At 39.2% G+C, this 16,520-nt stretch overlaps 1 protein-coding gene and 1 pseudogene across 1 annotated transcript; one reads left to right on the plus strand and one right to left on the minus strand.

Moving 5' to 3' along the window:
• LOC107745959 (coagulation factor XIII A chain-like) overlaps nt 1–3,365 on the minus strand; it is a 20,058-nt pseudogene extending 16,693 nt beyond the window's left edge.
• A 113-nt stretch (nt 3,366–3,478) lies between these two features.
• LOC107745952 (trichohyalin-like) lies at nt 3,479–12,736 on the plus strand. Its single transcript, XM_016559984.1, has 3 exons — nt 3,479–3,629; nt 4,083–4,847; nt 7,320–12,736. Exons 1-3 carry the CDS (start codon nt 3,596–3,598, stop codon nt 12,722–12,724), a joined length of 6,204 nt encoding a protein of 2,067 aa, XP_016415470.1. The 5' UTR covers nt 3,479–3,595; the 3' UTR covers nt 12,725–12,736.
• Nucleotides 12,737–16,520: the final 3,784 nt, after the last annotated feature.

A 16,520-nucleotide genomic window follows, 5' to 3' on the forward strand; every position in this document is an offset into this window, starting at 1 on the left:
GCCAACCATGAAACAACATACAGAACTACCACATTTTGCTATAAGTTTGATTGCATGAATAAATATATAGTTCAGTCATGAAACTCTAGATGGCGCATTCTGACGGGGTGTTAACGTAACTGATGATATTCAGAGAGTTAAAGGACTTGGCACAAGCTGATTGGTTCATGCTGCATATGCAGCCAATGAGCTTACTGCCTTGCATTTATATGGCTGGCTAGCATTCACTTGAGATTCATGCAGCGCGCTTTCAGAGTTCTCTGAAACCCTCCAGCTTCCCCAGCTCCACCTGTATAGATCTGCTACGGGGTTATTTTATATGCTATTTGTGCAGCAGCAGTATGTCTTAAATACTCATGGCACCGTATTGCCATATGCATTGGCAGTAGCAAGTTCCTGTACTTGCTTGCAGCAGCAGCAATAATCTACAACTACAGCAATAACCAACAGCAGCAGCAGTTCAGCAGCAGCAGCAGCGTAGCAGATCTGTTCCGCCAAGACCAAATACATTAACACTGTCATATCCATCACCATGCTAAAATCTTCAGAGAGTTGTCATGATTGAATTGCAAATATTCATTACAGTTTTAAATGTTAAAGTTAAAGTTGTTAAAAACATTTTCAATATCTTTCAATACTTTTTTTTTTTACAGTACTTTTAAATCAATACTTTTATTCAAGAAGGATGCATTAAATTGATCAAAAGTGACAGTAAAGACATTTATAATGTTACAAAAGATATCCATTTCAAATAAATGCTGTTCTTTTGAACTTTCTATTCATTAAAGAAACTTGTAAAAATGCATCACAGTTTCCACAAAAATCTGAAGTAGCTCAACTGTTTTCAACATTGATAATAATCAGAAATGTTTCCTGAGCAGCAAATCAGCATATTAGAATGATTTCTGAAGGATCATGTGACACTGAAGACTGGAGTAATGAAGCTGAAAATTCAGCTTTGATCACAGGAATAAATTACATTTTAAAATATATTCAAATAGAAAGCAGTTATTTTAAAATGTAAATAATATTTCACAATATTACTGCTTTTACTGTATTTCTAATCAAATAAATGCCGCCTTGGTGAGCAATCAAACTTTTGAACAGTAGTTGACAATTTGAACACTTCACTATTAAACATGTTAAAGTGCACTAACCTGGTTTATTTATAGATAGAAAGGTGGCACTGGTCTGCAGAAACTGGAACTTGGAGTCTGGGAGAACATCAGTATGGCTTCTGCCTTCATTTATATATAGGGCTGGAATAACGCTGTGTGTCTATGCAGATTAGCACTGTAAAAGCAGAAGGTGTGTATGTGTGAGATTAGAGTGGAAGTGCAAGCTACCGCGTTAGTGTGGCTTGTGGTGAACAGAAATGTGACTGAATAAAGACAGAAGTGTGGAATCTATCATGTCCTTCTCTTCTGCCTGGGCAGAGCAGATTTAAAGGAATAGTTCACCAAAAAATGAAAATTTGCTGAAAATGTACTCACTCTCAGGCCATCCAAGATGTAGATGAGTTTGTTTCTTCATGGGAACAGATTTGGAGAAATTCAGCATTTCATCACTTGCCCACCAATGGATCCTCTGCAGTGAATGGGTGTTTAAACTGTTGCTTCTGCCCAAATCCATAATCCATAATAACGCTTCACTGATAAATGGATTGTTTACTTTTCGTAGGGCTCTTAAAAGCACGATATGCATAAAAGCACTGATTCAAAATGTGCAATGTGGGATGCAAACATCAAGGTTTCTTTGTTTTTAAGCAAACAGCAAAACACAGTAACTTTCAAAACTGAATTATGACTTAAATTGGCTCTGTCCTGTGGGGTGTGGCTCCATGAAAACTGATATCAAATCAATCAAATTCACTCACTTAAGTCATCATTCACTCAACTTTTTCCCCCTCAGTTCCAGTGCTGACGGAGTTTCTGCATATTGCATTTATAAGGTAGAAAAAGTACAGATAGCGTTTATTACACTGAAAATGTTCCACTATTTAAACAGTAAAATTGATATTCTTTCTTCAGTATGTTTGGATTCCAGTAAACATCCTTACCACAAAATTGATTGACATGAGAAGCAAAAGATATTGCATAAGATATTAATTTATCTTAAAGGGGTCATATGATGCTATTTTAAAGATCATTATTTTGTGTATTTGGTGTAACAGAATATGTTGACATGCTTTAATGTTCAAAAAACACATTATTTTTCAAATACTGTACATTATTGTAGGTCCTCTATGCCCCGCCTCTCTCAAACTTTTTTTTTTTTTAGAAATAGCCTTTGTGCACAGCCTGCCTTGTACTCTTCTAGGTTAAAAAAACTGTCGTCCATAAAATGCTTTGCACAAATTCGAACATCTGGGTTTTGCTGTTCTGTTGTAAATAAATCTTAAGCAATGATTCCTAATTGCATCTACTTCCGTAAGGCCAAATAAAGTGCTTTTGCTTTCGCACAGAAATACACAGCGTCTCCCTGACATGGCTGCATCAACACTACTGCTGTTCCTGAAACCACGCCTTCTTTCTTTGCGTGCACATTTGGGCGGCATTATGCTAATATTTCCACATAGTGACGTAGATATGTGGGGGCGTGTTAGAACGAGGCGTTTTAGGTAGGCGTGGTTGACTCTTAACTTTTATAAAGAATATCTCTTTGGATTTGAGACTTTAGTCTTTGCAACTTTACAGATCTTCTTTATGCACCAAGAGCTTGTAACACTCCAAAGAGAAAGGAAACCTTGAAATCGCATCATATCACCCCTTTAAATGTATTTAGTCTTGTTCCACTCTCAAATGACTATATATTGCACTGCATTATGGATCTTCTGGGCACTTTGTGTCATTGCTTCAGGCATTCTATATGGAAATATCTTGTTTTGCCAAAGTTTCTTAGGGGAAACATGATGTCCGGACCCCTTTGGACGCTTTGGGAGAGTATGAGTCACAGGCATGAGCTCAACTTTAGATTGAGCAGCAGCTCTGGAGAACAGGCAACTTTCTTTCATCATGAACTTGAACGCAGAAGATGTAATGCCTTGGTACAATATGAGAGCTTGTCAAAGCAGATTAACAAGCAAGTTAAATCTACTTGCATAACACAGGTTGGACACAGTCTACAGCTTATAAATGGGCTTTTCATTAAAATTTTTGGTGGGACTAGCAGGTCATATGTATATTTTGTGTGTGTGTGTGTGTGTTTTTATCTGATCAAGACACTCCCCCTGATGCATTCGCCACAAATGAACCTTCCTGAGCACCAAATACTGATTCAAAACAAAGCATCATGATATCGAGTAAGTTAAAGCACATATGGCATGAGCAACACTGACCACAAGGTTCCTCTTTGATTTCCGCCATATACCCATGCGAGCAGTAGACGGTGCTTCCTGTGCGAGTTACAGAAAACCACAGGTTAGTCACGTGATCAAGCTTTCACGGTCAGCGCTCTGTTCCGCTCTACTGTTGTTCCATGCATGGTATGAAGTCAATCGCTTATGTCTAAAAGTTATTGAGGTATGAAACGATGTTGATGTCAAAAATATAGCTTAAGAGGAAGAACCAAGGAGAACGAAGACAGACGGACAAAGATGGAAACGCAGAGCGAGGGTCCCTCATTCTTGGGTGAGATAAGTACGATCATGATTGAAGTAGATGTAGACATATATGGACATGCACACAAATGAGGAAACATGAATGTCATTGCATTAGACAAAATATCAAAGCAAGTGGTCATATCAAATATCAAATATCAAAAGCAAGCAAATCTGAATATCTAAAATGCTGCGGGATCTTTATTCTTCACTAATAACAAACCAACAAAGTGTGTCACAATACTTACTGTCCTCATTTTCAACACTATATCTCTTGTCACAGCAACAAATTGCTTTTTGTCAAATGTTTTTCTTTAAATGTGTGTTTGTTTGACATTTGCTTTGAAATTTTGTTATTTAATGCAATAAAACTCAGATATTTTTCAAGTATGGTTTAGGTCTGTACATACCTTTTGGGGTAATTCAGGCTTTGTCTCACTAAAAAGACAGTGACATGACACCAAACATTACCTTTCTCTCACAGACAAGAGGCCACAGGCAGTTGAAGCCAATGGAGGAAGTCTGAGTCACCAGCCGTCTTCTCTTCCTGAACTTCGCTTGGTTTTACTAGGCCGCAAAGGTGCTGGGAAAAGCTCAGTGGGAAACACCATCCTAGGCCTGGCGGGAGGGTTTGAGACAGGCAAACCGACCGAGGAGTGCGTGAAGAGGCGAGGCGACGTGGCAGGAAGGCGCGTTACAGTTGTGGACACCCCAGGCTGGGAATGGTACTATTCTGTGAACGGGACTCCCGGTTGGGTGAGGAGAGAAACGAAGCGAAGCATGACCTTGTGTCCACCAGGTCCCCACACCGTCCTTCTAGTGGTGAGATCCTGTACGTCAGTGACAGCCGACTACCATCGGCAGATCGAGGAGCATCTGGAACTGCTGGGCAAAGCGGTGTGGGATCACACGCTGGTGCTGTTCACCCGAGGGGATGAACTGGGCTCCGTTCCCATCGAACAGAGGATTCGAAACGGCGGCAAGGCCTTCCAGATGCTCCTGGAACGATGCGGGAACAGGTTCCACGTTTTGGAGAACAAGCGGCGCGTTGACGATGGATCACAGGTGAAGGAACTGATGAGGAAGATGCATAAACTGATGGAAGAGAGAGGGGGGAGATATTATGAGACAGATCTGCTGCTTCTGGAGCTGGAGGTGGAGAGCAACCGGAGGGCACGAGAAAGGAGGAAAAAACAGAGGCTGATGGAGGCGCAGACGCACAGAGGAACCATCAGAGCCGTGCTGATGAGTGAGTAGACTATTAAAAGTGATGTTCTTCCTTAGTATTTCTACTTTTCTACTATCCTTATTCAGATGAACGCAATTATTAACATTAAAATACTGTTTCAGGTCAAAATGACAGAGAATTAAGGCTCAAACAAGATATACATTTACTTGTGATGCAAAATGTCATGAGTTTAAGCCTAAAACTTACCAAAATGCACTGAATTTGTGCTTAAAACAAGAAAACATAACTGCTAATGCGGTATGAAAAATTAACTCAAAGGCAAAACAAGTGTATTGTTCTAAACCCACTGGCAGTTGTTTTCTTGTTTTAAGCATAAACTCAGTTCATTTTTGATAACTTTTTCAGAAAACAATGTCATGTATCTTGATTTAAGGATGTTTAGAAAACTGTACTGGAAAATAAGACAAAAGCACTTTTTTTGTAGTTCTTTCAATTCAACACAGACAGATTGTATATTATTGTATTGTGCAGAAGTCAGAGCTATTTTCTACTAACTGTGAGTTTCAGATACTTGCATAAATGTTCTCTAGAGAGGAAATTGAACAATAGGTTCCAACTGTCTGACAACACTGGATTTTCCATTATCTTTTTAGACTTAGAAGATTTTTTTTAAAATAACTTTGGTTAATTCCAATTGCCAAATTATCTATTCAGATTAAATTCTAAAATGGTTTGTCAAAAATCAAACAGTTCCTTTGAATTGGTTCTAATAATGATTCACTCACAAAAGAATGATTCACTCAAACATTTTACCAAACACTGGCTGATGAAATATTTTAGAGCAGAGCGTAACTACAAAAATTTACATTCACTCCAGAAATGTCCATTACTTCTATTAATTTTCGAGCCTTTTCCAGCCCTTGTAAACGCAATTTTAACATTCATAATCATGAGAACCCCGTTGGAAGTTCTGTACAATGCTGTAACTTTCAGAAACCCTTATATTTATTGAAATGACAGCATTTTCAACAGCAAAGATTGAAGGTTATAAGATCAAAAAGTTATTTCAATAAATAAAGAATTCTGCAAACTGCAGCAGTGTACAGGACATCTCTTCTCTCCACAAAATCATCACACAGAAATAAATAATTTGTCATGATTTACTCACTTCATGTTGCTCCAGGTTTGTATGTACATTCGCCTATTTCTTTCTGTGAAACACACACACACACACACACACACACACACACAAAACTGTTAATGCAGCAATTTTCCATATGATGCAAAAATAAATAAATAAAAATAAAAAAAGTAAATAAATAAATAATCTCACAAAAAACATGTATAGTATTCATGGTATTTTTTTTTTTTTTTTGGAGCATGTTTACTTTAATTTAAAAAAATCCCTTTTTTCTCCTTAAAAAATAACAAAAATACATTTAGGGCTTTATTTTAACGATCTAAACGCATGGTCTAAAGTGCACGGCGCAATTGCGCTTAGGGCATGTCCGAATCCACTTTTGCTAGTTTAAGGACGGGAAAAATGGTCAGCGAGCCCGGCGCATGGTCTAAAAGGGTAGTCCCTATTCTCTTGATGAATAATGGGTGTGTTTTGGGCGTAACGTGCCATAAACCAATCAGAGTCTCATCTCCCATCCCCTTTAAAAGCCAGTTGCGCTCGCGCCGTGGCAGGTTCGCTATTTACATGGCGGAATGTAATTTTTCATTTTTTAAAAATGTTTGTGTGCTGCTGCACGCGCAGCATGTGTGTGTAATAAGCAAAGTGTACGCGCGTTGTGCACCCGCCTATAGGCACATATTACTAACGCGCTCTTTAAATAACAAAGAAAAAATATTGCGCCAGACTTTAGAACAGGTTTTTGTTGGTCAATGGCGCAGTCTATTTCAGTTGCCTCAAAATAGCAACGCGCCAACAACGCCTAAACACACCTCGTTTTCAGACCAGCACGCCCATGGGCGCACAAATGCATTTGCTATTTAAACAACGTGGAGCAGGACGTGAAAATGACAACTGCATCGGCCTGAAACCAAGCGGCAACCTCCCGCTCTCTCTCATGAAGCCAACGCGGAAGTGACTTAAACTGTAATTCATCAACTGGCCGCTAGAGGCTGGCTGCAAAAGGGAGTCAATCCCATAGACTCCCCATGTTAAAATGCCCAACTTTACAGCAGAAAAAAAAACATGTTTACAGCCTGGTTCAAAAAATGATTTTGATCTATATAGCTAACTGTGAGGGGGGTGAATTTTTTTATAAGTCATCCGTTTAAATTATATTAAGCCTTAAAGTTCTGCATAATTAAGGGCGTGGCCACTTGAGGCCTATATACAATAGAGGCCTACATAATACATTTTCAAAGTGATGTAGTTAACCTTTGTTTGACAAACACACAATAATAATAATAATAATATTGTATCTTAATAATATTTCAACAAAATACATTATTTACAACTAAAAGCTTCATTTATTTATTTTCTTTTTTTGTGTGTATTGCTTCTCCTGTCTCTGCTAGATGATAATCCACAAACTGAAGACCTGGATGAGAGGAATCTGTTCTCCAGAGGTTCACGGCGTCTCCTGGAGCTGAGACTGGTTCTGCTGGGAGAGAGGGAGACGGGGAAAAGCTCCGCCGGGAACGCTATCCTCGGAGGTCCGGGATACTTTCAAAGCAGAGCAGCCACAGAGGAGTGCTCGAGACAGCAGACGGAGGTTTCTAACCGACTGGTGACGGTGGTGGATGTGCCCGGATGGGAGGGTGGACCGGAGGGATTAACTCCAGAGAGAGTGAAGCGAGAGATCGGACTGAGCGTGACACTGTGTCCTCCTGGACCTCATGCATTTCTACTGGCGTTGAGAGTGGACGCGCTCGTCCAAGCACAGTCAGTGCGGGAGCACTTGGAGCTTTTGGGAGAGGCAGTTTGGAGACATACGCTTCTTTTATTTACGAGGGGCGACCAGCTACGAGAGGGAGTCACCATCGAGCAGCACATCCAAGGAGGAGGAAAGGATCTTCGTTGGTTGGTGGAACGATGTTCAAACAGGTTCCACGTCATCAGCAGCAACTCTTGTTTGGAATCTCAGAATTCCAAAACACAGATAACGGAACTTCTGGAGAAGATCGAGAAGATGGTGGCGGGAAATCGTTGCGAGGCCTTCTCGCCACTAGTGCATGAGATTCAAGACTTAGGAAGACAAAAGAATGAGAAATTCCAGCTGAAGGTCAAGGAGTTTAGCGAGAAGCTTCAACGGCAGGAGGAAGAACTGAAGAAGATGAAGGAACGAGAGGTCAGGAGCATTCGGTGGTTTTTCGAAAGACGCAAAAAAGACAAAGTACAATCTCCCGGGAAGACTGAGAGGGAAGAGGTGCTGTACCGAGGCGAAGATGACAGGAGAAGCGTGATGGGTGAGCTGGAGGAGAGGATGGCGTGGTTGACGGAAGACAAGGAGCGTGAGATACAAGAGCTGAGCGCTGAAATCAGCAAAGTCATGGTGACTCTCCATCAGGCACTGAAAGAGAAAGAGCAACTGCTGATGAGATTAGAGGAGAGAGAGCGAGAGGGGGAAGAACTTAAAGAGAAAGTGGAAGAACTTCAGATGAAACTGCTGGAAATGGAGCGCATGGGTGCCGTGAAAGAGCAAGAATGGAAAGAGAGCGAGGCTGAGATTCAGCATGCACACCTGGATGAGATGAATGAACTTCAAAGCAAACTGTTGGACGCTGAGAAAGATAATGATAGGATGAGAGGAAAGGTTGAGGAAACTCAAGAAGAGATGGATGCATCACAACGCAGGTATGAAGAAGAGGCTGTCTGGCAAAAGCAAGAGATGGAGAATAAACTGAAAGAAAAGGACAATGAATTTGAAAACATTTTAAGAGAAATCGAGGAGGTGAAACTGAACGCTGAGGGCAGAGAAAGAGAACAAAGCGAGAGATTCAGTGAACAAGCTGAGAAGAGAGAGAAAGAGATGGACAAGCTGAGAGAGGTGATAGAGATGATGACCAAAGAGATGGAGCAGCTACGGATGTCCTATCAAAAGCAAGTGAAAACGACAGAAGCCGATAGAGAAATGCATGCAGAAACTGTGGAGAAATACAACACACTCATTGATAAACTCGTAGGGAAAGATGAGGAAATAGAGCGAACCATGAGAGAGAAAGAAAAGGAGCTACATCGAAATGATGAAACGCAAGAGAAACTTCAGCAAAAGGATAATGAAATAGTTAAATTAAGACAAAGAGACCAGGAAAAAGTGCAAGAAATTGAGACACTGAAGCAAAACATTAGCGAAAAACAGAGGGATATAGATAAGTTAAAAGACACTGTGCAGGCAAATACGGAAAAACACGCAGCTGAACTTCAAGTTTTGAGGGAGGAGTTGAAAACAAAAGAAATTGTAATAGACAAATTAAAACAAAGAGACCTGGAGAAAGACAAAGACACTCACAAACTAAAGCAAAACATTAGCGAAAAACAAACTGATATTGAAAACTTAGAAGACAGAATTGAAGAAAATGCAGTACAACTAAAACTTTTACGGGAAGAATTGAAGGTAAAAGAAGAGGAAAACGAAAAATTAAGACAAAGAGACCAGGAGAAAGAACAAGAGATTGACATGCTTAGGCAAAACATTAGCGAAAAACAGAAAGACATTGAAAAGTTAAGAGATGATATTGAGGCACATATTGAAAAAAGTGCGGCTAAACTCAAGCATTTAGAGGAAGAGCTGGAAATAAAAGAAGAGGAAATAACCAAATTAGGACAAAGAGACCTGGAGAAAGACACAGAAATTCACACACTTAAGAAAAATATTATTAGCCAACAGCTGGATGCTGAAAAATTAAAAGACAGCATGCAGTCGAATATTGAAGAAAGTGCTGCTCAATTGAAGCGTTTAGAGGAAGAATTCAAAATAAAAGACAACGAAATGATCCAGTTAAGAGCAAGAGACATGGAAAAAGACAGAGAAATGAGCACACTTCGGGAAAACGTTAGTGAAAAACAGAAAGAGGTTGAAAAGTTAAGAGAGAGTATTAAGACACATGTCGAGGAAAGTGCAGCTAAACAAAAACATTTAGAGGAAGAACTACTGACAAAAGATGCTGAAATAACCCAATTAAACCAAAAAGACTTGGAGAAAGACAATGAAATGGACAGAATGCTGCAAAACATCAACAAAAAACATGGAAGAGAAATAGAAAAGCTGGAAAACAGCATTCAAGCAAATACCGAAGAAGCTGCTGCTCAACTAAAACATCTAGAAGAAGAGTTTGATGCAAAAATAGAGACCTACAAAAGAAAGAATGCATTGATGGAAGGGGAGATGGAAAACATAAAGAAACAGCATGAGGAAACAGAAAGACACTTGGACGAGCTGAGACAACAGATGAGGGAAGAGCGAGAACAAAACAACGTCCTACAAAAAGTAAATGCAGGACTGGAAAAAGAATTAGAAGAGCTGAAGTGTAAATGTGAGGGCTATGAGAAAGATCTTCAGACTGAGTTAAATCGCTATGAGAAACAGATGAAAGAAATGAAAGGGTTAGAACAAGAGATAGATGAGTTAAAATGGCTGCAAGAGGAGAAGGAGAAAGAGAAAGAGAGCGATATGCAAGACATGAAGGCATATTATGAGAAAAGATTAAGAGAAAGGCATGAAGAGCATGAGATGAAAGAGATAGAGAGAGAACAAGAGCTTCACAGGAGAGAAAGGGAGGTAGAAAAGAAGGAAGAGAAATTAGCACAAAACAAACAAGATTTGGTAAATAGAGTTGATGAAACGAATAGGCGAGAACAGGATTTGGATGTGCAAATGTACAGGATTAGAGAAGAGGAGAAGAATCTGGAAAACGAGAGTCAGAATAACAAACGTCTGGCTGTAGATCTGGTGCGAATGAGAGAGGAGATTGAGAAAAGAGCGGAAGAGCTTATGGATAGAGAGGAAAATTTAAAAGTGCAGGAGCAGCAGATAAAATGTAAAAAGGATGAGCTACAAGCCATGGAGAAGATACTGGAGACCAAGGAAATGGAAATGAAAGATCTGACTGAAAAGCAGGAGAAGAATATGGAAAATCTTAGACAGCAGCTGGAGAGGAGAGAACAAGAGCTGCTGAAAACTGAGGCAAATTTTGTTAAAGAACAAAGCAGGCTTAAGGAAGAAGAAAAATCTTTGGAGGTGCTCAGAGCAAATTTGGAAATGAGAGAAAATGAACTTAATAAACGAGAGCAGATGTGGGAAGTGAAAACCCAAGAGCTTTCAAAGATCTCAGAGGAATTTGAAAATAACAAACACAATGTGGAGAAATGGCAAGTCGAGTTGAGTAATAAGGAATATGATCTTCTGCAAAAATTAAATGGACTGCAGATAAAGGAGCAAGCACTTGAGCAGAGGGAACAGGACCTTGAACTCAAAGGTCAAAGACTAATGGAGCAACATCGAGATCTCGAAAATAAGCAGCAAAACCAGACAGCTTCATTTGACGAACGCGACATGGAGCTCGAGAGCATTAGAGAAGCGTTAGGAAAAAGGGAGCAAGAGCTGATAAAAGGCGAAGAAGCACTTTCTCAAAGAGAGCAGAAGCTGAAGAGTGAAGAAATCTATTTGGAGAAAAGACAGCAAGTCATGCAAAATAGGGAACAACAGCATGAAGACATGTTGCACAGTCTCAAGAAACAGCAGGATGTTTTGAAAGACAAAGAACGCTCTTTAGATACCAGAGAAACAGACCTGCGCCAACAGGAATCAGAGCTCGCTATGAGAGATAATGACATGACGGATAAACACAAACTTTTGCAGAACCAAGAATTAGATCTGAAAAAGAAAGCGAGCGATGTTGAGAACAAAACACAAATGCTAGAGCTCCAGAAAACAACACTAGATGAAAGAGAGAAAAAGCTTGAGGAATGTCAAAACCAACTGGACAGCAAAATGCTGGAGCTAAATAATGAACAAGACAAGGTGAAGAAGAAGCGAGAAGAACTTGAGAAATGGGAGAAGTATTTTTATAACACAGAGCTCAAATGCATACGCAAAGAGTCTTTCTCAGGTTATCAGCGATTGACAAACAGCGCTGAATTTAATGGGAAACGAATTGAAGCCGAAGACATCCATCGAATGCATCAAGAAGTAGGAGTGGATGGTGGCTTTTGTGATGCAAAAGACACCAGAAGTGAAGAGCAACTGGAGTTGGCTACTATTAACTGTGCAAATAACAGATTGGTAAAGAATCAAAGGGTTAAACGAACACTGGAGGCCAAGCAAAAAGGGAAAGATGGTGAGAGTGACAATTCTGATGGCGAAAGTGTGGAAGACTTCTTTGAATCTTCAAGCACCAGTTTCCAACCTGCCCTACATACACCCTGGCCTGTGTCTGAGCTAAGGCTGATGCTTTTAGGAGACTCCTGGTCGTCCCGTCACCCAGCGAGATGCACCATCGTGGGGCCTGATGCAGAAAGAAGCAACCCTTGGAGGGGAGAGATATCCGGCAGGCAGCTCACTCTCGTAGAGCCTCAGGGCCTGAAATGGAGATCTGCATCTGACAGTAAAGACATATTTCAAAAACATCTCTCTCAAAGTGTCTCTCTGTGTCAACCTGGACCACACGCCTTCATCCTGGTGATTCCTGCTTACGTATCCTTCACTGGTCCGTACAGGTGTGAGGTGGAACGTACCATGTCTGCGCTAGGAGAAGCATCGTGGAGGCACACTATTGTTCTGCTCACATGGGGGGAAACATTAGGAGAGAGCGTCCAGCAGCATATGAAGAGAAACAGCGACCTGGAGCGGCTGGTTCGAAAGTGTGGGAATAGATGCCATGTGCTTGACAGTGGACACCGGGAATCTGATGTGGTGAAGTTGCTGGAGAAGTTGGAGGAGATGCTGCGAGGAAACAGTGGACAATACTACAAAGTGGGCTGAAAATGAGTGTTAAAGGGGTCATAGGATGCTACATGCACTTTTACAAGTTGTTTGAACTGAAATGTGTGTTGGCAGTGTGTGTAAAACTGAGCCTTTATGACTGTGAATGATATTTAAATTATGATAAATCCAACAGGTTGTCTTGACATTCTTGGCTTTATGTGAAAATAAACCATTTTCAAACTACTTTCGTTTAGAATTAAATATTTGTTTTTGTACAAAAGAGTTACAGCAAGTAATACATGCAAGTATAATGTAATTCACACACTTACCAGACGATGGCGGACTTGTATTAGATTTTCCACTAGATCATTGGCTGCACAATCAATACTGTTATTCACAGTATTTTGTCATCTTCAGATAATCTATTAGCAAATATGAGGAAGAAACGCTCTTTTCTCAGTTTTTAATACTATACAATGAGGTAAAGTGCATGATTCATTTCCAAACCACCTCAAGTAAACAGACATATTTGTAACTATTATTTCAGTCTGAAAAACGAATAATTAAGATTTAGCCGCGCTCCTCATAATGTGTTGCGAGAATTGGAAAGATATAAAGACGCTCAATTAGTTACATTTAACAATCATTCAAGCATTTTCAGGGATTCTCCGAAACATAAACAGAATGGATTTTCCATTAGTGCCTCAGTGAAGTGGCGTCTTGCTGTGCTTCCGCTGCGATTCTGACAGGTAAATTATTACCTTTAAAAAAAAGGGAGTCTGTTTCGTCTGAAAGAGAAACTCTTTCCATCGAGTGAAAAACACATTTGAAATGGAATTCTCTTTTATGGCCCTCAGACAGCAAACCCAAACACTTACATATAATCTGAGGTAATTGCGCGATGGCTTCGGATATTCCTCCGCCTCGCCATTACGCGAGTCGTTAGATGGGTGAAATGTTGGAAAATAGTCCCTCAGCAGCGTTTCATTTCCCCCACAACGTTTGTATCTGTCTGCAGGGGGTCTATTTCCAAGCCGTTTGAAAGAATCTATAATTTATCACTTATGACATCAAGTGGAGATGTTATTTTATCAGACCACGTTGTTAGATTTTAGGGAAACACTTCAATTAGAGGAAAATAATATGCAATCTAACTGAAAGTGTGTCTGAGTGCATTAGTCGAGTCCTTTCATTTGTCCATTAATTGTTATTTTAGGTTTTCTAGTCATTATCTGCACTATAGCCTTTTAAGGTAATGAACACGAACATCATTTCACCAGCATAAACTTCAAATTTCAGTCACCTCTTCAACCACTAGACTGTTGTGCATTCATTGCCATGCTTATTGTATGTATAGTGAATCCAGCTATCCCCAATGGATGATAAAACCTCTTGACAATTCTAATTAGCCTAAATTCACAGCAATTACCATATGCCCATTTCTCTTTTGGTCAGATCAGATCAAGCAGTGCTGAAGATTTTATATGTTCGGGTGTAAAACATTCACTCCATTCATGTTTCTCCTTCTAATCACATTGTTTTAGTATGACTGCATGAAAAGTTTCCAAATGCAGCATGTGTAACAGAACATGTTGACTAACAGACAAATTTACAAAGTTCATTATTGCGCAAAGGTGTCGACAGTCTGTGAAAAGGGTTCATCCAAATATGTTTGGTAGATACAGACAGTAGCAATAAATGTGATCACATTAAATAATAGAGTACAAGAATCAATTTTTGTACACGTTTGTCTTTATAATGCAACACGTTTTAATACAACGAGTCCAAATAATGCTTTATTTTTTATAGTCGCATGTTTGGCATAGGCCCATCAACTGTTGAGAGACCCTGACCCCCCAGATGCCCTTTAAAATGCCCTCTTTGGTGCTTATATTTCTGTTTTCAAGAACTTCAGATGCTGTCTGCAGCACAGTGTGCAGCAAACTTATAAAGATCAAACTGATGTCTCTGAGGGCAAACATATCAGCTGGACCATGAGGAGCATCACTCTAAATGCTGATATTCTCGTAAATCCAGATCTAGGTACAGGTTTCCTGTCTCAAAATATAGTGTCACACCTGGAGAAATATAGAAAGCAGACCTCAGATCAGCAAATTTGTGAGTAAAGGCCAGCCTTTAGCCACATTTACATGTGGACCATGAAGAAAAGACAATTGTATGCAATTTTAGGCAATTAATTTTTTTCTTCTGGTAAAGCACATATTGCATCTCGTATTGACCTGGACAAGCATGTGAGCAAATGATTCAATGGCTTATCAAATGTCATTTTATTCACGCTTCACAAGACAGAGTGTATCATTAAAGAAAAAAAAAACATTAATGAAATTTGGAAGTTTGATAAAGGACCACGTTTTGGCGTTTCCAAATTCAAGCCCCAAAATGCTACATGCAAAAATAAATAAATAAATAAATCATCATTGGCAGTTGTTAAAATAAACCATAATGCAATCACTGAAAACATGTCACATCATTATTTCTAATGTTCTGTAAAATTAATATTTTGTAATGAGACAAACCACATACATTTTATTATAGCCTTTTTTTTGTTTTGTTTTTTTGATCAAAAGGCAGAAAAGTATTCACCCATTTTAGCTTGAGGCAACATGAACAGGAATAAACCAGAGCAAAACCAAATATGCTCTCCTGTTTGAACCTGCATAATTGTTCAGGTAAAAAGATTAAATATGAGTTTTTTTGTGAAGCCACAACCCTTCTAAATGTGAATATATTGGAAAAAAATTTTTTATCCGTTTAATGTATGCAATGATTTACACATTATATAAAAATATATCAATTTAACTTGCATTTTACTTATAAAGCAGGACAGATCATCAGCAAAAATAGGACAAACTATGTTTGGTTGAAATACTATACCAATGACTTCAGAGTATAATTTCATCTGAAAGCCAACAACGTTCACATATTATTGTTGCAATATACTGTGGCATCACAAAAAAACTAAAAGGCTGATACAATAAACCTAATAGCAATGTTCCACAAACCTACAAAAAAAAGTCCCAAAGTTGACATCTGCATACAGATCTGCACTTTTAACAGAACATTTATATAACAAGACAGATTGTGGTTTGTTCGTGTTAATGTCATGCTCAGGTTAAATTGGGTATGTTTCTTTATCCAAAATATAGTGATGCATGACAGATTTTGCATCACGTCTGGACTGAAATTCTGAAGATCTTGTATGCACAAAAAATTTAATCATATTCTTATTAACTCTGTTACTATATTTCAACCGAAATGGTGCTGGTTGTTGTGCAGAAGTGGTGCTCAGCTGGTGCTCTGTCTGGGGAATCGTAGACCAATAATGATGATGTAATCGATCAACTTAGACAACATGGTGCATTGCTGTCTACTTCTTCTTCTTTAGTCAGTCTTACTATGTTTAGAAACTGACAGATAATAAACAAAATATGTTTGCTGCAGCTGAAATACTACACAGCTGACTTGGGAAATGGTAGTTTGTTACTTCTTCAAGGTGATCTGCAAGCTCTAAACCAGGGGTGCCCAAACTCGGTCCTGGAGGGCCGGTGTCCTGCAGAGTTTAGTTCCAACCCTAATCAAACACACCTGAACCATCTCAAGAACGGCAGTGTGTTACAGTATGAAACCAAGGGCTGATACAAAGGTGTCACTTACACTGATATCAAAATGAATACTAAAGAATCTGATCTGTAATGTTAAAACAGATTATACATGCAACTGATTTTATCAGTTATGTATCAGTTATTTCATATAATTTCAGGGGTGTTCAGGGAAAATATATATTCAACATTTTTATTCTCAAAATAATATTTTATGATTTTAATACAGAGAC

Source organism: Sinocyclocheilus rhinocerous, unplaced genomic scaffold (assembly GCF_001515625.1).
Source record: "Sinocyclocheilus rhinocerous isolate Xijiao unplaced genomic scaffold, SAMN03320098_v1.1 scaffold4514, whole genome shotgun sequence".
NCBI lineage: Eukaryota > Metazoa > Chordata > Actinopteri > Cypriniformes > Cyprinidae > Sinocyclocheilus > Sinocyclocheilus rhinocerous.

Bases quoted from the DNA above. Each gene is read 5' to 3' on its own strand.
- LOC107745952 (XM_016559984.1), top strand. From the start codon at position 3,596: ATGGAAACGCAGAGCGAGGGTCCCTCATTCTTGG. The intron at 3,630-4,082 runs GTGAGATAAGTA...TTTCTCTCACAG, and splicing joins CGAGGGTCCCTCATTCTTGG to ACAAGAGGCCACAGGCAGTT. The intron at 4,848-7,319 runs GTGAGTAGACTA...TGTCTCTGCTAG, and splicing joins CATCAGAGCCGTGCTGATGA to ATGATAATCCACAAACTGAA.